Consider the following 20,400-nt stretch of genomic DNA (forward strand, 5'->3'; position numbering starts at 1 on the left):
CCATTTTCCCTCTAGTAGTAGCTCTTCTAACTATGAATGGATGAAAAAAACTAAAAAATAGATGAAAATAATGGCAAAATTTTCAGTTTCATACAGCCCATCCCCTATATCCTGCAACTCTTCCTGTAACACTTGTAACTGGAAATTCTACAGAGCTGTGAGCTAGGAACAATTAATATTTTACACGAGGAAGAGCCAGCAGTCTCCTATAGTTGTACATCTCAGTCCGGAAGAAATTGTCGTACACTTGTACATGTGAGTAATGTCGGTAGAGCTGAGCACATTCCTAGGAGAAACCACATAAGGGTCATGTTTAGTTGTTAAAGGTAAGATATTTTGTCAGGATACAACATTGTCTAATGTAAATGTCCATTCTAAATACAACTCTCAATGTAATTACAGCAATAATTTACATCATACATTTAAGGTTGTGAGCTTTTTGTATTTGCTGGGTACAATTCTGATATTTAGTACTTGTCTGTCTTAAGGAAACCTGCCCTGCATGCAAATCTATAACTAGACAAATATTATTTCCTTTCCCAGCTTGCTCTTGGGAGGTTTCCATATCCTCAGGTAAGATTGTTCATTACTGCCGTTTGCCACTGTGACATTCATTCCTATGTATGAAGGTGCAGGGAGCAATTGTGAACATTTGAGCCACATACAAATAAATCTGTCCTGTTAAATTGAAAAGTGGTATCTTAAAGCAGTCATTTAGAAGTCTCTATTGATTCTGATTTTTTTTTAAACTCCAGATCTTTCTCCTCTTTGTTAAGGGTTGAAAGCCTTCATCGTTCTCTTCCTTTGTGTGACATGGGTGATGTTTTTCCTCATCCCAGCCCGGTACCATGTGCTCATACTGAGGGTGAAGGAGAGACACAGCCTTTTCTTTATACATTATTCAAGTGTTTGGATTCAATTAGTTATTTGAATTAAAGGATTGAGGTGAAGGGTGAAAATGTCTAATCTAGCTCATTATTTGTTTGCAAATATTTGCAATTTTATGTGCGTGTGGTTTTGAACATATTCTTATTTTAGAAAGTGCCCTCCCTATCTACATTTCTAAGAAAACAAAATGTCCATTATGTTACCACTGCTGATGATAATCTTTATTGTAATTTCTTTAAGACTTTTATTATAGAAGGGTGCTCCACTTAAAATATAAAGCTATTTTGTGGTTTGAAAATGATTCCCCAGTGTGTGTGGGGAAATAAGTGAAATGTCTAGAGGGATGAAAAATGAATGATTTGACTGTTTTCCTCTGGTTGACGCTCACAGTTTTTCTGGCATCTTGGTCTGTACAGGCCAAAGTGCCCGGAGGCATGTCTGATTTAAAGGTGGTGTTGGTCTCTGCTCTTTAAGCATCTATTAACTTGCTATTATTATGCAAATAAGTGTTGTATTACACATACTAATTTATGCATGGTTAGATTATGCAGATGCATCACAAACATGGTTATTGAATAATAGGATGGGGCTCATTCTCCCTACCATCGTTATAAGCAGTTTTAAACAAATTCTCCTGGTACCCATGTGGACGTTTAAAGACCCTTCACACACTGAAATGTCTCTTTTGTATCCTTTTTCTTTTACAGTTAAAGCCATCAGATAAATGTAAGAGAAGTCGTCCAGGTTGTTAGGTTCAAGGGTGTCAGTCTCACTTTTCGAATTTGTAGGCTTCTTTGTTTAAACATAATCTTTCCCTGAAAGAGAAAATCTAAAATGTAATGGCTTGGCACGCATGCTTGCATCTAGTGAGATTTTAGTGTATACAGCCTTGCTGCTTAGCTCTAGGTAGCCCATCAAATTAAAATCACATTTTCAGGATTTATAGCTCATTAGAATATTTATCTTGGTAAGCCTCTTATTCTGTCAGTAATTTTTAAACAATTCACTGTTTGGCCAATTTGTGTAATCCCCTTAAATTTTGTAAATCAGAAAAGAAGCACAGTGCAACATGTCTCTCAAACAAGTCTTAGTACAAAACTTGCAAGCCATCTATTTTTAAAAAATGCCAAAGATTGAGAATGTCGCTGTATTCTTGAGTTTCCTAATGCCTAGCGTACTTAATCAGCGAGATTTGCTAAGTGATAAGTCTAAGAAACAGATCGTCGTTGCATTTGACAAATGCAGCTTTTAAAGGCTCTGGTCGAATTTGGGGAGAGGCTGTCTACCTTTGCAGCATTCTTGTTTTCTGGAATGTTTAAAATATACATTTACTTGATCAGTCAAGTGGAAGTTGGGAAATTCTAATGCACTGGACTCCCAAGTTAGCAAGCACCGTTATGCCAGAGTTGGGGGTGGGTGGGGACTGTATTCCTTGAGTCGTGATAGAATATTGTCACCAAATTGGGAATTATATTTCAAATAATAGAAGCAGCTTTGACACCATCAGGCCTGTTTCCCAGGTCTTTCAACAGAAGTTTGTGCACTTCATTGCTCTTGGTGGAGTTGGCATTTATTTTACAGGCTTTGTGCTGTAGACTGAAGATTGGGAAAGGGTACTTTCTAAATTCCTTTCCTGCCCTTCCCTTTTGCCCTCAAATAAAAGACATGAAGAAAAACGTTTATTTCTGTAGTATCGCAGAGCCTGGATTATGAAATGGCCCATATTATTTCACTTGAACCCCCAAACACTCTGTGAGATGGCCTTCTCACACAGGTTGGGCAAACAGAATGGCTCACGTGCTCACTGTTGTGCTGTGGCCGGTGTGGTGTCGTAGAATCCCAAGTGGAATAGGCAGGAGTGAATCACAGACTCTCAGGATGGGCAAGGTATCCCAGACATCGCTGAATCAAATCTTTCGACTCTATCTCTGAAAAGCAACCAGTTGGACAGCTCCAGTGATAGGAAACTCACTAGCGTACAAGGCAGCTGTGGAATCAGCTCCATGTACCGGGCTGAGGACTGCCTCATCTTAACTGCTACCCGCTGGTCTGGTCCTTGAACACATGAAGGCTTTCCATATAACCTTAAGATCTCATAGTTTTGTACCCCTTCTGTACCCAGGGCTGGGGGTAGTGCTAGGATATTGCTACTCTGAACTCAGAGTCAAATCAGGGCACCAGATCTCAGCTCTCTTCACTAGTGGCAAACTCAGAAGCCTGGCCTGTGTGAAAGAACTCTGGACCAGGAGCCAGAAGGTGAGGATGAGAAAGCAGCTGTAGCACATGCTGTCACTGCAGGCCTGAATTCTTGCTTTGTAACTCCTTCAGGCTGGTTTCCTCGTCTCTAAAACGAGCATCCTGGTACCTCCCTTTCCCATCTGATTAGAAGTATGAAGATAAAATGAGATTTTGGGTATAAAACCACTTGGAAAAGTACAAAGGGCCGCCCCACTGGCCCTGACGTTGGGCTGCGGCACAGAACAGAATTTCTAGTTGTCACCCGAAGGTTGCGAAAGGACGTGCTCAGCAACCTGCCAGCTGCAGCTGGAGCAGGGTGTCAGATGAGCAGAGGGGAGGAGTGGGGCGGAGAGGCCAGCTTCCAGACTCGTCCCCTCCCCAGCCCAGTGTCAGTGCTGCTGACAGCGTCGTTAGCGGCGTCTCTTCCCGCCGGTGACACAGTGTGTATCCGGTGGGGATGCAGATGGGGAGGGGGGCTGTTGGGAAGGTATCCGGGAGAGTCGGTGGCTTGGGACCAACATAAAGGGTTAAAGGACTAGAGTTTTGTTGAGATGATCATTCTCCATGAATCTCATTGTTTGGGGGAGTTGGGTTTTCATTTGTTGTTTGAGAACTGTCTTAGTTTCCCTTAGGACTTAAGGTTGCATAGCCTCATTGGCATGCAGTTTAGAACTGTATGGAAAAAAATTAGAAAGGTTAGGAGCTGCTTTAAATGCACAGTCTTGTTACTACGGCTTATAATAGGAAGAACAGTGATGCCTTAGAGTCATCCAGCACCTTTCTGACGTCAAACTCCAGAGCACCTTCCGTTATCTGACTCAGGCTGTACCTCCCACCTGTGGGGACGATTATTTCCAGCCTCCAGGTGAGCAGACTGAGTCTCAGAGAGATGAGGCACCTTGCCTCAGGAGCGAATGGGCCCAGGTAGATCTAGGACTTGCAGGCAGCCAAACCAGGTGACGGGCTCCGTGTACTCTGAATTTGCTTGGCTGTTGGTACCCGCTCAGCCCCACCAAGCCATTCTCCTGGCTTGCCTCCTCTGCCCTCAGGAGGCCTCTTGTGTGGATGAGGAAGGCTGAACATCGGAGGGCTGTGCCACCCATGGTGGGTGACAAGACCGTCCCCTCGAGCCCTTTTGCTTTGCTTACCATGTGTTTAGCAGACTGACACGGGGGTTTGGAAGGCCCCAGAGCTCTCAATGACCCCGGTGCCATTTTCTGGGTCCCCATGAAACATTCTGCAACAGCGTAATGAAAAATTATTTTTAAGACATCTGGCAGACAGATACTATCTCAATTTCTTGAACAATTTAGCATTAATAGTAATTGGAAAGATGTGCAGGTCCGGACGAGGACTGGAACTGTGTATAGTTAGTCATGAAGATCCAAATCCACTTGACCTAAAAAACATGATGGTGGGCGATGGTTTGTTTTATGACACCATAATTTAGGAGACATGAAAAAGATTGCTTGCTAAAAATTGTCATCTTTCATTCAAACTCTGCAGCAGGGCCCTGCATTAGGATGATAGTAAATCCATTAAGGAGACTTCTCAGGAGATGTGCCAGCTCTGGCATTTGGAAATTTGGTAAGCAAGCTGCCACAGGAAAGTGAGGATAATATAGATACAAATGTACTTAAGGGACTTTTGCATGTATAAAATGTTCTTCTTCTTTTGGCTACATTTCCTGATCTTGTTTAATAAATTACATCAAAATGACCTGAAGTTAAAAAAAGGGGGGGAAAATCTGAGCAAATAGTGCCCCTGGTATTGTAAAGCTTTGAATGTTTTCACACCCCATTAATTTATTACTTCTCTTTCTTCATCTTTAAATTTCATTTTTTTTTTCAAAAATTCCGACTCCCCGCTGCGGCAGTGATTTTCATCTTGTTGTTAATTTTCCCCGCTCCATATGGAGCTCCAGACATTTCACCTGGAGGCTGCACTAGATTTTGCTGTAGTGATCGTACTTCCGGAGGCCAGAACTGTCATTTAGGGTTCCTGGTGCATCTGTCTGCGCCAGGCTTTTCACTGGCATGGGAGAGTGTGAATAACAAATTGGATGCACCTGAGATTCAGATGATTAGTGTGTTTTGCGAATCTCCACGACTTGTAAGCGGATAGCTCTGGGGGGGCTTGCGAGGGCGCAACCGAGTGTGGGTGAATCTGTACTCACGCCTTGCATTTGGGGCTTTGCGAGGGGAGTGCAAACGTCCTAGGCAGGCTGAGTGCAGAGAGAGTAACAAATATTTCATCCTGCCTTGTCATTGATTAGAAAAGAGCCTTTAATTTCATTTCACCCCATGTTGTGATTAATTTGCATTCTTTGTCAGAAGTTAATGGAGTTTTTTATGGTTCACTCTGAAATCCTTGAAGACATCAGACTTGATCTGATGTTTATACAACCGCCAGCGGAATTTTTTCGTTTGATTGATGGCAAGCTTGATGTTATTCCAAACGGCTTTTTAAGCTGTTTTTAAGAATTATTTGAATAAAATGCAAGCAAGATATTGTTGTAACGATCAAGATTATCTGTTAAAAATCTGTTTCAAATAAAGAAGATGATAAGTAGTAAAAAGGATCAAAAACATGAGCGATAGTCAACAGTGGTGTTATTTGTTAAAAATACAAAAGAATAGCTTTCAAGTAAATTATTGCAATATATAGAAATCACGTTTGTTGAAAAATGTATATATAACATCATCTAGCCAAATAGAATAATTAAAGCCAAGGTAAAAAGAAAGTCTGGATCTTTGGGATTAAAAGCCTCTACCATCAATTGGCTAATTCTTGTTTATTCTGGCAGCTTTTGCCACCAGTGTACGAAACAGAGATCTACTGTTCTTAACTCAAGGAGACAGGGTCTGTCAGGCCTGTTAGCTGAACAAAATGATGACATATTACTTGTCTCAACAAAGAGGCATTCTTAAATCCCAATACAAGTTAAACATAAGTGGATAATAGAGGATTTTAAGTGAAAGACGTGTGCTCTTAGCAGTATAATGACTGGCATTTTCACAAGATGGTACAGAAATGAAGATATCCTGTTGTTAAAAGGCAAAACACCCCCAACTTGTTCATGGTTAAGAGAAATGTGTGTGCCCCCCCCCCGCACACTGTATATCAAAGTATGAAGGAAGCCGTAGGTGGCATTTGCTCAGAACCCCCTGCTACTCACCGAGGAAATACGTTGTGCGAATGCCTTTTGATTACTAATACCATTTGTTTGATTGGGGGGGGGGGTTTGCCTTGCTTCAGCTGATTCTAGCTTCGCTGTGTTTGCTGCTAGCAAGACTTACTCATAGGTCAAAAAGCTACTTATCTGAGCACTTTAATTTAAAACAGATTAATTTATTTGCTGTATCTGAAAGTTTGCTAAATAATTGGGTGGCTTTAATTGACGTTACTGCTTTCTGATCCTTGTATTAACATGATCTAAGGTCCTTTTTATTATATGCAATCCATATTATTGACCAAAATTGCCCTGTTTTCATTTAAATGTAAGCAACTTGTCAAGTAGAAAATATTTTAACTTGGCTTGGAAACCTGCTATTTTAATATGTGTGAGTTTTTTTTTTTTCTAATTGACAGACTGTCTTTTAAGCATACATTTATTTTGTAGTAATAAATTGTGCTCTGGATAGAGTATTTGTCTCCTAATAGAGTAGAAAGTGTATGTTCTTAAAACTATTTTAAATATTAAACATTTTTCAAAAATTAATGTCACAATACTGGAGTTTTTACACCTAATTTTATTCATGTTTTAAAACCTTTTGAGTTTATTGTTACTAATCCTAATTTTGATCATTTAGTATTTTTTATATTCAGTGTTATATTGAGACTGTAGATAACATTGTCTTATTTATGTATTGATGTACTGATTATGCCTAGACCAACCTAGATTTGCAAAATAAAACCTAAAAAGTTTGCCTGCTTTGAAAAGAGGTGTTTGGAATCTATCCCTTGTTGAATGAACTTTTTGAAATTTGAACATCAAGGATTTTAGTAAATTGTAAGTATCCAGTTTTCTGTGTGAGATCTCTGGTCCAAGAGAAAAACAGCAGTGGGTTAATTACCCCAGCTTCAAGTACTAACCTTTAATTGGCAAGAGTCCAAGAGTGATACGCATGTGGTTTTGTTTCGTTTTGTTTCTTCCCAGATAGATACGTAGCCTACGTGTTTTACTTCGTTGTTTATTTTTGCCCTCACTATTTAGGATATAGACATTTAAAATATACTGATATTGCCAGCCATAAAATCAGATTTTATGTTCCATAAAATGCTGACGTGAAATTTAAGTGATTTGAAGATATTCACTTATACACATTTGCTTCTTCCCAGGAATTTTTTAATTGCCTGTGTCAAGTTCTTCTCCCAATGTCTATCTCATACTTATCAAGAGATCTCATAATATTTTTTTGCTTAGCCTATGCCAAAGACAGGAGGTGATTTCCCAGTACATCTTTAAAATAGAGCAGAAATGGAAGAGAAATCATCCCGAAATTGTGGGTGGCTTAGAAATGTGGAACTTTCCATTAAAGATAAATTACTTGTTAATACCTTGATTAAGGTACATGTAGTTAGCCAGCTAGGTTAGTGATCCCTTTCTGTTTTGTTTTGTTTGAGCACTGACCCAATGTTGGTTTGATTTTATAGTACCTTCTAGACTATTGTAGGACATAGATCTCAATTTAATTCATCGTGTACTTGTCATTGCGTATCTACTCTGTCCCAGCACTGTGCTAAGCACTGGGAGCAGAGAAATGAAACAGATGTGGTCCCTGCTCTCAGAGTCCAGTGGGAAGAGAAACATCAAACAGACCAATGGCAGCTGATGTAAAAAGACCCCTACAGGAGGTGGTATGCTCTGACCTCGAGATTAAGAGGTCAGCTCCCTTTAGGAAGCCATGGTTTCACAGAGTAGATGATGCTTGAGCTGAGGCTCTGAGGCGAGAAGAATGGAAAAGAACTTTCCAGGCATTCTAGTCAAAAGGAGACTCCTCGGTAAAAGCTAAAGATCTGAAGCAGCATGTTGCATTTGGCATCCTTGCTGTACTTCTGCTCAGTAGGTTCGGACTGAGTGTTACTTTCATCTCCCCCAGTTTGGGAATTTCCTTAGGTGACTTTTAAAGCACTAGGAGGGACAGCAGGAAGGGGAGGGAAGAACGATAGAGGAGAGAGGTGGTGTATCAGGCAAGTATAGCAGAGACCAGATAATGAAATTGGGCTTGAGAATTTCATGAATCCCTCTGAGATGACTGAGAGTCAGTCTGAGGTTGGAAATCATTGCATTTTAAGATTCCTGCCGCTAAGGTCAGTTGACACGTGCCTCTGAGGGGTTCCCTGCCACCCTTTATGAATTTGACGTGGCGCATCATAGGACATTTCCTGGACTTGCCAGCGTGTGTGGGGTTGTCATGATCAAATGAACTAATACCTAAGAGAGCACTTTGAAAAATACGAGGTGGTAAACAAGAGAGAGGCAATATTAGCGTTACTTATATTTCCAGAAAGTACGTTGGGGATTTACCTATGTAACTCTGAAAATACATGGCCATGCCTCACACCAGGTAGGACTGAAATGAATTACTTTTCTGATCCCGTAAGAGCCTTCCTTTACAGTCTTGCTTTTTTGAGTTGTAATTCATCGTTCGCAACCACAGTCGCTGATAATAGACAGAATCTAGTCTTTTCTAATCCAGTAACTGGGGACCTTGCTTCTTTCATAATTTTTAAGTGATCAGGTGAGCCCAGAAATAGAATTGAAGTTTGAAGTAATGAACTTGGTGCCCAGCCTGGCTTTCAGGGGCAACTTTGCTGTCCTCTTTCCCTCTCGGACTCTGTGGTCAGGGAGGCCTTCCACTTGTGCCCAGGTGGTTTCATTGGCACTGTCTGCTACTGCACGGAATCATAGGATTTCAGGATATGAAGACAGTGGTCTGGTCCAACTCCTTTATTTTCTTAGAGGGGGAAATGGGAGCCCATAGCCATTTAATGACTCACTGACAATTACCGCATATTTGGCAACAGGGTCAGACTGTCTCCCTGTCTAGGGGGTGGGGCAGGGGGAGAAAGTGAGATAAGGCACCCAGAGGCTTTGAGCCCAAACAGCTCTCCTTAGCTTACACACCCATCCACTCAAGCACTGCCTCCAACTGGTGTGTCTGCGGAGATGGAAATTACTGTCCCAGGATGCTCCGTGCCTGCCAGGTAATTGCTGGTGGATATGGATCCCTGGGGGGGAAGTGGTCCCCAGCAGCAGTAGTAGCAGCAGCAACAGACAAAGACATCAGCTTTTATTGTACTCCAGTGTTTTGCTTATCACCGTTCAGTATAGAAAACGTGGGTAGATTTGGGGCTAGGGGCTCATTGGCATCCAAGTTTAAAAGGGGGCAGACCTGGCCAAGCTTTGTTTGAGTACAGATTACTTTTTAGATGTTTAACAGTTCTGGATTAATGCTTAGGGGGTTTGGGAATTTTTCTTCAACTAAAATGTTAATGATGCTAAGAACCCAACCCTCTTTAGTGCCAATAAAACAGACAAGCTAAGTTCATTGAAAAATCAATGAGTTGCCTAAAAGAAGCAAAGAGCTGATTCGATTTAGGACTGGAGATTGCCCAGGACACACCAGGTGGAAAGAGGGTCCCAGAGACCATGAGGAGCTAAGAAAGGAGGCAGTTGTCTGTTTCTGCACAGAATCAAGCTGTCATCCCCAAGGAATTGTGGGAGACTGAGCCAACCAGTTAGAACCAGTTGTGGACTCTGTGATGGGTACACTGTCCGGGTCTGTAGGTGGTGACTGCCATGGGGAGAAGAAAAGGAAAGCTGGGGGATAGCACGGTCTTATGGGAAAGGGAGCTCAGAGGAAGAAAGAAAGACTAAGTCGGGTAATGGAGCTTATGTTGTTTTCTGTTCAGAAACAGGTTTCAGAGAGCACTGCTCTGGGCACGAGGAGACCTCGACTCTAGTCCTGGCTGTAGTTTGGTAAAATACCGTAAACAAAAGAAAGTTCCCTCCAGTCCCTGCTCTTTGGACAACCCTTTGCTTCCTTAGTAGCCAGGCAGCTGGAAATGCTCAGTGACTCAGGGCAGAAGCGACGGGGAGGAGGGCAGCAAGTGACACATTAAATCATTGTCAGTGAATAGTTTCTGCCCAGCCCCCCCTCACATAGCTAGTCTGAGTTCTGGACCTGGCTGCTCCTATTAGTGATTTGACCTTTTCAGATCTCAGCTTCCTCATCTGGAAAATGATGGAGGTGGTCTAGGTCAGTGATTTGCAGAATCATATGCAGAGTGAGGGGGGATCCACTCCCAGACACATGCACACAGGAATGCACACACACACACACAGTATCTGTTAATTTTTAAAATGTGGCTAAGTAGTATCTTGTATGAACTAGAAGTTATTTGGTAAACAGAGTGAAAAATGCTGGACCAGATACTTCTGTGATCTCTTCTCATCTTCTGTGAGCAATTTCCTCCTCTTTTCCACACTCCCAGCCACCTTTCTCGTCATCTCCCCTAGTCCTCTCTTAGAGTCTATTAAAACTGTATTTTACCTATGTCAAAATAGGAGGTGTGAACCAAAACTGAACAGAAGTCAAACTTTGTTCAGTTCATTCTAGATCCATGACTTCTTTTCTTTAAATCTGTTTTAAATTTACAGTCAAGCCAGTAAGACGTGTTAATTAACACAGTTCTATGTAACTCTATTTCAAGATTCTCTCCTTCCTAATCCCGTGCAAACCATGTATTGGTGGCAGTTGTAGTTTATCTCAAAATCTCAGCAGGCCAATGTTGTTAGCTATCAGCTATATCATGGTTTAAAAAAAAAAGAAAAGGCAGCTCTATGTGGAGTCTAAGCTCATAAAGAAAACCTTCCTTGCAGTACCTAAAAACATCACTTGTTTTTTGGGGGGGGTGGGTAGGGGGCTATCTTAGAAATTTACAGCACCCTGAATCCAGTGAATTACATTTTGTCCAAATATTCAGTGGCATTTAGAGGAGACTGTAAGTCCTGTGCTTAAGTCTCAGCTCTGCCACTAAAATCAGGAAATTTAATAAGTCACTTCGTTTTTGTGGACCAGCAAGTATATCGTATCCATCGTCTGGGTTCTGGAGTCTAGAACAGTGCCTGGCATAGAGTGAGTACTTCCTAAACATATAAGAATTGATGAGTTAATCATTGAGTCTAGTTTCATTGTTTTGATGTTGGCACAGCACATTTTAGAGACAAAAGAAACTAAGAATCAATACACTTCCTTAGGCTTTACATGAATAATTTTGTCCCCTTTCTTTCCTTCCATGTTGATGCTTCCACTCTACCCTGCCAGCATTAATACTTGAGGAATTCAAGCTTCCAAGGAAATTTGATAGTTGTCTTCACATATTTGAGGATTCTCTGCAAAAAAAAAAAAAAATGTGGATTTGTACTGTGGGGAGGGTAGGACTGGAACTGGAAGTAGAATGGACAGAAGACCCAAGCTCCCCTTCATTGTAAAGCTTTAGACAGAAGCCTGGTCAGCAGGGGCGTAAATGAAGGAGGGATTCAGAGGTCAGACAGGAGTGGAAAGCTAGGTCAGGTGTAAAAACCTTTCCGATCCTTTCAGACACCAGAAGTCTGTGAGTCTACTTCAGTGCTGGGCAGGCCTCCCCCACTCAGGCAAACTAATAAAAAGCTGATGCGATGTCTGTCAGTTACGGGGGGCGGAGGGGAGACAACAGTTAGAAACTTCATCAAACTCGTCTAGATTCTGTAATTGATTTAATCATCCGCTCTTTTTTTTTTTTTTTTTTGACTCTCAAATACCATCAACATGAAACACATAAGAAATAGAAGAGTACAGGAAAGATGTAGTTCTTTTTCAGCCCAAGACTTGTGTACGCCTCTGTTTCTCTGCACTGAGCCAGCTGTGTGATATGGCTCTCAAAAATGAGAATGCACTTGTAGCCTCCATGAGATTCTACTAAACAGTGTATAGTGTCCAGAACAAGGTGATCTGAGCGAGTCCGAGGTCTGTGTTCAGGTGTGGGTGTCAGACTTGATGGGGAACGAACACACATGGTACAGAGATAGGTGAGGAGGAGAATGAAGTCAGTCCGGGGAGCTTTCTGGTTCAGGTAACAGAAAGCCCGCCTCACAAGGGGAGCTGATTGACTTGCATGACCAAAAAGCTAAGTATTGCTGGTGTTAGGAAGATCTTTATCCAGCAGGTCACTTTGGGCTTCATTCTTAATAGGCTTCTCTCTTCACAGAGCAAGAGTGGCTGTTGGGGATCCTGGGGGTGACCTGTCTGCTCCGAAGGTCACCTCACCTGGAGGTTTACCTTCCTGGTTTAGAAGGGAAGGGCAGATCTCTTTTCCCCGCAGGCAGCCAGAGGCCCTAGGCTTCCGTTTGATTGGACCAGTTTAACTCCCCGCACCCAGGGCGTTCAGACGATGCTGGCTAGTTGAAGCCTGAACCGCTTGCCCCACCCCTAAAGCTGAAGGTGCAGTCATCTTCCCATGAAGCACGTGGCTGCTTAGGGCCAGGGGAGTGTTGTTAGAGTGCCATTACTAACGGAAGGGAGAAGGATGGAGGGCAACCAAACACAGCATGTGATCCTGGGAAGGAAATAGGATGTTCGTTCCGGAAAGAAGACGTTGTGGAGACACGATAGCTATCTTCAAATACGCGAAGAGCTGTCAGTAGACTTAATCACTGCAGCTCCAGGCCATGGGCACATCTTATAGGAAGACATATTCGAGCTCAGAATAAGAAGGAACGTCCTAACAATTGAAGCTGTGCAAGATCGAGTCATTGGAATCCCACCGCTGAAAGTCTTCCAGCGAAGACAGGATACCTGTCTGCCAGGAATAGTGTAAAGCAAATTCCTACACGAAACAAGGAACTGAACCAGGTGACTAACACCGTTCTGGATCCATGGCACAGGGAGGGTTTCAACCAGTAGAGATGCAAACTAAATGATGGCTCCAGAAAAACCCTTTCAGACATTCTGACACACTAAGATGACTTTTGCCGTAGCAGATTTATTTGACAATAAGGAATAGAATGGGCAACAGGCCTCTCTCAGAAAAACCAACACCCCTCCCACCCCACCCCCACCCTCCTGCCCCCACCCCCACCCCTCCTCTACACACAGAACTGATAAACTAGATTCTGAAAAAAAAAAAGACCACACTTTTTTGGAGCAAAGAAGAGAGAAAAGTTTGATACGGCAAAAGACTAAAATCCTTTCTGAAAGGCTAATGAACCTAATGGACTCCTTGGCCGGACCTTGTACCGTTAGGGAAGAGGTTAATTTTGTGAGTCACATTGGTCATTTTGAATTGCAATTCGAAGCCCCAGCTTTTCTCACAAAATTCAGGTCTAAATATTAAGACTCATTTATTTGCCCAGGGGATGATTTACTCTGGCGGCTGTACACACACCTGTGTGGAGGAGGACATGAGTTGTGTCAGTTTTAAATACACAAGGGATAAAAGGGTATAGCCTGGCAGTTGGGCCCTTTTCTTTCCTGCTCGCTGACTGGCAGACCCAGTGAATGAATAATGTTACCCCGTACCTGGATGCGCCAGCTACTTGTGTCTTGTGCGAAAATGCATCGTCCTTGGTACTCAGGAAGCAGTAAGAGCCAAGTGATCTAATTTATGGCTGTGATGATTATCTGTCCGGTCCCATCTGAGCTGTGCCCTCCTCTAGGCATCTTAGAGCCTTTCATCCCACCCAGCTGTTTGTTAAGTTCCAGGATGGCTATTTTCAATTCTCAAAACTGGTCACTCCTGAATGCACCACCCTGGCTGGAGTCTGAGATGTGGGGCGGAGAGAAGGGGCCAGTGAGTGGACCTTAGCTTGTGGGAATCATAGCGGCCTTCTTGCGCCTTACTGAGTCGCCCCTTACTAAATCCTCCTGTGACTTGTTTTTGGTTTTGTTTTGTTCTATACAAGCTTTGCTAATAGACTCAGGCATGTTAGGAACTTCAACAGAGGACAGAGGCTGATGAACAGGGGAGACAGGATGGCATGAGCAAATTACACTTTTCCATTTTGTATTCTTAGAAATAACATATATTATTCATTTATCTTGTCTCATAATGCATTCCTGTCTAATAACATCCGTTTGCCAAGATCCCCATTTGTAGTTAGCCGCGGTAAATTTTGTTCTGCTCCTTTTTGAAAACAAACAAACAAAAACCAGTCCTTTGTTTTGGAACTCAAGTTAGTGGGACTAAGCAGTGTGTATTCAGTTTGCGGTCATGTGGAAGTGATTTTTTTTTTCTCTCTCTCTCTCACTGAGGGCTTTTTGAGATTTGGGCACTTTGATTTTGCAAGTCATGATGGAGTAGAGAAGGTACCACCCTGAATTTTAGCACAGTGCCAGATACAGTCAGATTGAATGCCCGTGGCAGGTCCCCCTCAGGTAGGAGGAAAGTCATGGGGGCTGAAGGGGCAGCTCTGCGGGGGTTGGTGGCGAGCAGGGGTTGGGGGGACATTTGAGCCCCTCTAGCTCATCCTTCACTTTGTAGACAAGAGCCGTGAACCTGGTGAGGGGAGGGAGCTTCTGAAGCCACGGGGGAGGGCGCTGGAATCCCAAGGATCTTTCCAACTCCAAAGTTGATGCATTTTCGCCCACACTAGGCAGCTCCCTCGCCAGCAGTCAGTTCTAAGCCGGGTTCTCTCTGGGGCACTGCTCCCCTCTGAGCCTCAGTTTCCCTAACAGACAGATGACTAGATTAAACTAGATCTTGGAGGTCCCATCCACTTAAAAAACAAAAAAAAAATTTTTAGGTCATTATTCTTCATTTAGAATATAAAATCTCAGTCTGCCATAATCCCTGCTTGTATCTAGGCAGAGTTACAGCTTAATGCGTCTGATTTGAAAAGAGAATCCTTGCCGAATAGCTATAGTTCCTAAAATTTGAAGTTTAAAAGGAAAATAGAGTTCAACACTGAAAGCTAGAAAGCGATGCCAGTAGCACAGCAAATAAAAGCGATATTCTTTTAAAATTCCAACCGTATGATTTAATTTTATATTTCTTTTTTTCTGTGGAAGAGAAAATAACACAAGCTTGAGAAGCAGTAAATATGTAAAGAGAAAATTTGTCAGCTGATATTGGAAGATCTGACCCAGGTCACACATAAATCTCTCAGACAAGAGCTGCAGGGCAAGCCATCATTTCAGAGAGTAAAAGAGAAGATGAAGGCTGTAGCCGGTGACTTCCCTAAGTTGCACAGGTGGATTCATTTTCGTTTTCTGATTGTGCTTCTGAATATAATGTAAAAGGGCTGGCAGCAAGGTCTGTTTTAGCACTGTGTGCGTAAAATGTACCTCTGCAGACACAGAAGCGTGATAGGAGCCTTCCAGAGTTGCTTTTTCTCACCAGGGTCATTGACTAAATCGTCGAGGCCCCATAAGCCAAATTTGACATTGACAGTTGCCTTTGCAGGATCACTTTCCAAAGTCACGGGTCTTATTATAGGAGCTTTTCTAATTGCCAACTGTATGGTCCTTGCAAGGAAATACGTGGTAAATGTTACCGCAGCTAATACCCTAAGACCTCACTGATGATTTAGGTCCGCCTGTTGTGAAGACTTTCTTCCCAGTTTCAACATACAAGGGTCTGCCTTACATTAGCATGAGGCATAACTGTCCCCTGTTAGTGTGGCTTAAAATCTTGGATCTCACAGCTGATGGAAGGAAAACGAAGCCATGCCCAGAAGAGGGAGAGGTTATTTAAGGAGTGTTTCAAAATGCTGCTGGTTCTGATTCTAGAGACTGATGAGCAAAGCATACAACTGGAGCGATTACTGGTCTGTGCTGTGTCCCCAGGTGGCAGTTAGACATCGAAAACTCAACACAAGCGGGACGTAGAAGCGGGAGGGTGGACTTGGACATGTTCGTTATAAACAGCGTCTCGTATGTTGTGAGGTTCAGGCAGTACGTCAGCCCTAACGATATTATGCTCCTCTGAACTCTGCCCTCGCAGCCAAGCTTCTGGAAGGCAGACCCAGAATAAAGAGAGGCATTCGCGAAGCCAACATTTTATATTGAGTACCCTTAGTACCGCTTTTAATGTGCTATAAAACTAGGGGCTTCACTTTTTCATGAACTGTGTGCAAAAGCAGAGGCAGTGACTGGAGGTCGACTTTGTTTGGATCTGCTTTATGGTTTCTGCGCCCGTACAGTAATGTGATCTTGAAAAAAGTAAGCAACAAAGAGTTTAGCAGTGAAAAATATGCCTAATATAAATACAGCCGAGTACATAGCAATTCAGAATTGGAAAAATATGACCGTGGCCTTAAATTTTCTGGTGGAATTAACAGAGGAACAGAATATAGCCTTTAAAGCAATATATCTGAGCCAGAGAAAGGCGATAATACATCTAACTCTGGTCTACGTGGCATTCATATAAAGGAAAGCACAGTAGCTTTATTTAATTGAGAAAATGAATCAATTACAATGATGTTGCATCATCAAATTCTTGTGATACAGAAGATAAAAGTCACTGCATTGTGTAACAGTGTTAAAAAGTAATTGAGTATCTGAAGCATTTTGAATCAATTTCAGGTACTGGCACTGCTACCTTAATACAGAATTTATAAAGATGATTTCATATAATATATTGCTATCAAAACTATGTAATAAAACCCAGTAACAATGTCTCTTTTTAAAAACCTGGGCAAAACAGTACGGTTCTAAGATCATAAAACAGACTTTGATATGCTGTTTCTCCTATTCTTGTAGTCAAGAGCAAGCATTAAAAAAGTACAGTTTTAAGTTGTCTTCATCTATGCTTTTAACCCACAGAACAGGGCAAGACGAAGACTTTTTCCAAGGTCTGGGTTCACGAGGACATTTTCTGCCATCAGTTCATTTAGTTCACACAGCTCATGTTCCTGGGAACAATGTCTCACAGTCCATTCCTGAATTCATTTTGAAACGTTATCACTTAAAATGTTTGCTGCGTGTTTTCCTCAGAGAGTTTGTAATGCCCATGACTGCTGGAAATTTGTGAAAAGCATTCTCTTTGATGTCAAAAACGGATTTCTAGGTGTTTGTTCCTTTACAAGTAACTCTTCCTGTTGAATTAGGTACGTCTTGCTAAGAATGTTTTGGCCAGGGAGGGATTATCTATGTTCTTGAAAAAAAAATACAGTTGACCCTTAAACAACGAGGGGGTAAATCTGCATATAATTTATTTTGCCCCCCCCCCCGACGTTGGAGAATCTGAGGTTCCTCTGCATCTGTGTATTCAACCAACCCTGGACTATTCAGTGCTGTAGTATTTACTATTGAAAACTGTTTACATATTAGTGAACCTGCTCAGTTCAAACCCATGTTGTTCAAGATCAATGGTACAAGCAAACACCAAAGATACCTCATGTCATAGGAGACGTTACCTGGGCTTTTCATGATTTTTTAAAGGTACTGTGGCTTGTTACCAAAATCCTAACCACTCCAAGGTGATAGTTCGCAGCTCTGTCTTCCTTTGTAATGTCAGTCCCTCCCTGCAGATCACAGACCAGGGGAACAGAGGGAGCAGTAATTCAGGACAACATTAATAGGACTGTCAAAGACTAACAGCCAGTCAACCTGGGACAGAAGTTCCAAGGAGTGGTGACTGGGGAGTGCATGATGAAGGGCCAGGAGCAGGAATGCGTGGGCACCATGTTCAGTTGAGATAATACTTGGGAAAGCACTTTTTTAAACACTCAGGCGCTAGGCAGAGGGTTCTGCTGATCAGCCAGATGGATGCAAAAGAAATGCAGAAACAGGGCTTCTGCCTTTGAGAAGCTTATAATCCAGCTGAGAAGAACCCACGTGCCAAAACTAATCATTTACCAACTTTTCCATGCCAAGTAAATACATGCAAATCCAGTTGTTTTTAAGTAACGCTGTGATCGTAGGCAGAGGTGATGCTGGAGAAGGAGAAGCGTGGAAGGAGCCCCAGTACAACCACAGCCTGTTCCCGCGGCCTTGGGCCTGCCCAGCCATGGGGAGGCCCTGCTTGCCCATGCAGACTAGGGGTGATCGCCCCTGCCAACCTCAGGGTGGCCTGTACGACCTAATGAGAACATGCGTGTGAAAGAACTTTTTAAGGCACCATTAAAAGCATATAAGGGACTGTTACTATTTTACCTGGATTTTACCAGCTGGTTGGAGCAGTTGTCCCAGCAAACAACTGACCCCTCATTAGTCGTTTTGATTCCTGAAATTTTCCTCCTTAGGAAATTTACCTGGGGGCTCCATTCTCATTGAGTTTGTAATAACTGCAGGCATTTGGGAGGCTGGGTGGGGAGGAGGAGAGACGTTGAAGGGTTTAATACTTTAACTACTAAGTGGATGTTTTATTAATTTGGTGTCACATTTTAATAACTTTCTAAGAGACGTGGTTTACGGTGTTAGATGTGTGAGCAGCCTGCCTTCAGAACAGACATGCTTACGTGATCCTGCTTTTTACCTCCTGAGAAACAGTGTTAAAACTTGGCATGAATTTGATTTTCCCAGGGAGCTTTGCTGCCCTGGAAACAGGCTGAAGGAACTTTGGAAAAGGTGGCGTCTTCACCCACTTCTGAGTCAGAGGCAAATACTTCCACCACATAATTAAAGTTTTCTTCACAAAATAGGGGATTGTGAGCAGACACTGGCAGCAATCCAAAATTCTAATTTCTGACTATGATTTAATTTCAATTTTAAATAAATCGGTTTTTAATTTAAAAAGAGTGAGCTTCATAACATCAGCAATGATTGCAACATGAACCCCAGTGTTCACAATCTAGCAATATAAAACATTATTTATATCTGAGTCGTAAACAGCCTTTTGAAATGGATTATGGTTTTTCTCCCTATTCTAATACAACCTGGAGGGTACTAAAAAGTGTTGTGTGAAATTAACATTCTGCTGACTTTCGCCTATAAATGAGAAGCGAGCTATTAACATTTGTGTATTTTCATTATGTAAATTGTGTTAACACATGCCCACAAATTGCCACCAGCAATGCAATAATTTTCTCTCAGTGATCATAATGTGTCCAAGTGAGTCATTTTGATTATGACATGCTAATTACATATTGCCTTTTTTCAGATTCAGAAAAACCAGGGATCTTTAATGGTAAGCTTTATGAGTTCGGAAAAAAAATTCACTTTTCTTTTTCCTGATGGCTGCTTCCTTTGCATGCTCGAATGCCTTGTTTTAAACTTAGCAAATTGCATTTTGAAGAAAATGCAAACCTTTAACTGCCTGTATTAGATTAGGTACCATTAGAAATAATAGAACATCCTGAGCGTCAATGTTTTTATAAGAGTTTGCTGTTGTTGATTAATCTTGCTATATTTTATTGCATTAATGATTTTTTTCTTTCCACTCCACTGTGAAGATATTGCATAGAGGCTAATACTTTTTCCTCTCTCCTTCCCCATTGCAGCCTCTCCAGCTTCTGCAGTGCATTGTTGATGAGGTGAGGCATCGTCTTATGTGCTTTCACTCCTAAAGTCATTCCTAATGGTGTGGAAAGCTTATATTTTGTTTCCTAATGAAGCACAATGCCCAACATCCTCGGAGCAAGTGGTGTCGTATGGCTCTGAGCTGTGGTACGTGAACCGGCCTCATCCTGAATCCGGCTCCCCCGCTTCTGGCCAAGAATCTCGGCCAAAACAGACTGTCCCACAGGCTGGTCCTCAGGGGTATCAGAAGCCCTAAAGACAAAACATGATAATATTAATTTACCCTCTCTCTGGCCAGATGGGTATGGAGCCGGAAATTAAAGTGGTATCATTTTTTTTTTCCCATAACAGATATTTAAAGTCATTCGGTAGGCAAGGGTCAGAGTTGAACAGCAAACATAAGCTGGATAAAATGCGTTCCTCCTTGCTTTATTTACCCAAAGCATATCGGAGTGATAAAAGCGTTCCAAAGCTCTGGGTCAGCAGTTCAGCTTTAATTTCCTAATTAGGAGATCCCCCCTGAATATATCCCTAACTTTCTGTGCTTGTACCCCGTGTTCTCACATGTTCAGTCATCCTGCCTCTGGTCGTCCTTGTCCATCATGTTTCACTGTCCCTTTGCCTTCATGGAGTTAAGCTGCCTGCATTTCTTCCCAGTCAGCTCTTTCTTCTTTTGATTCTGACTTTAAATTCCTTATTTCCCCTTAAATTAGCAGTCTTACAGTGCACAAGACTCTCGATTAAGAAACATTCATTTTTTTTTTTTAAACTGAGTTTTTCTGGGCTTGGGCTTGCCTGCCAGCAGTGTTTATTTTTTTTTAACTTTAAT

General features: G+C 42.1%; 1 protein-coding gene across 8 annotated transcripts in view; it reads left to right on the forward strand.

The window, feature by feature from the left end:
• The window catches only part of MAP2K5 (mitogen-activated protein kinase kinase 5), a 235,775-nt gene that overhangs the window by 157,383 nt on the left and 57,992 nt on the right, over positions 1 to 20,400 (forward strand). For 3 of the 8 annotated variants that reach the window (XM_064485501.1, XM_064485496.1, XM_010985124.3), the window contains 3 exons: positions 544 to 573; positions 19,213 to 19,239; positions 19,553 to 19,585. In XM_064485501.1, coding sequence (XP_064341571.1) covers positions 544 to 573; positions 19,213 to 19,239; positions 19,553 to 19,585 — 90 coding nt within the window. The remainder of the gene's footprint in view (positions 1 to 543; positions 574 to 19,212; positions 19,240 to 19,552; positions 19,586 to 20,400) is intronic. The other 5 variants (XM_064485498.1, XM_031452902.2, XM_064485502.1 and 2 more) reach the window with 3 other exon arrangements.

Source organism: Camelus dromedarius, chromosome 5 (assembly GCF_036321535.1).
Source record: "Camelus dromedarius isolate mCamDro1 chromosome 5, mCamDro1.pat, whole genome shotgun sequence".
Taxonomy (NCBI): domain Eukaryota; kingdom Metazoa; phylum Chordata; class Mammalia; order Artiodactyla; family Camelidae; genus Camelus; species Camelus dromedarius.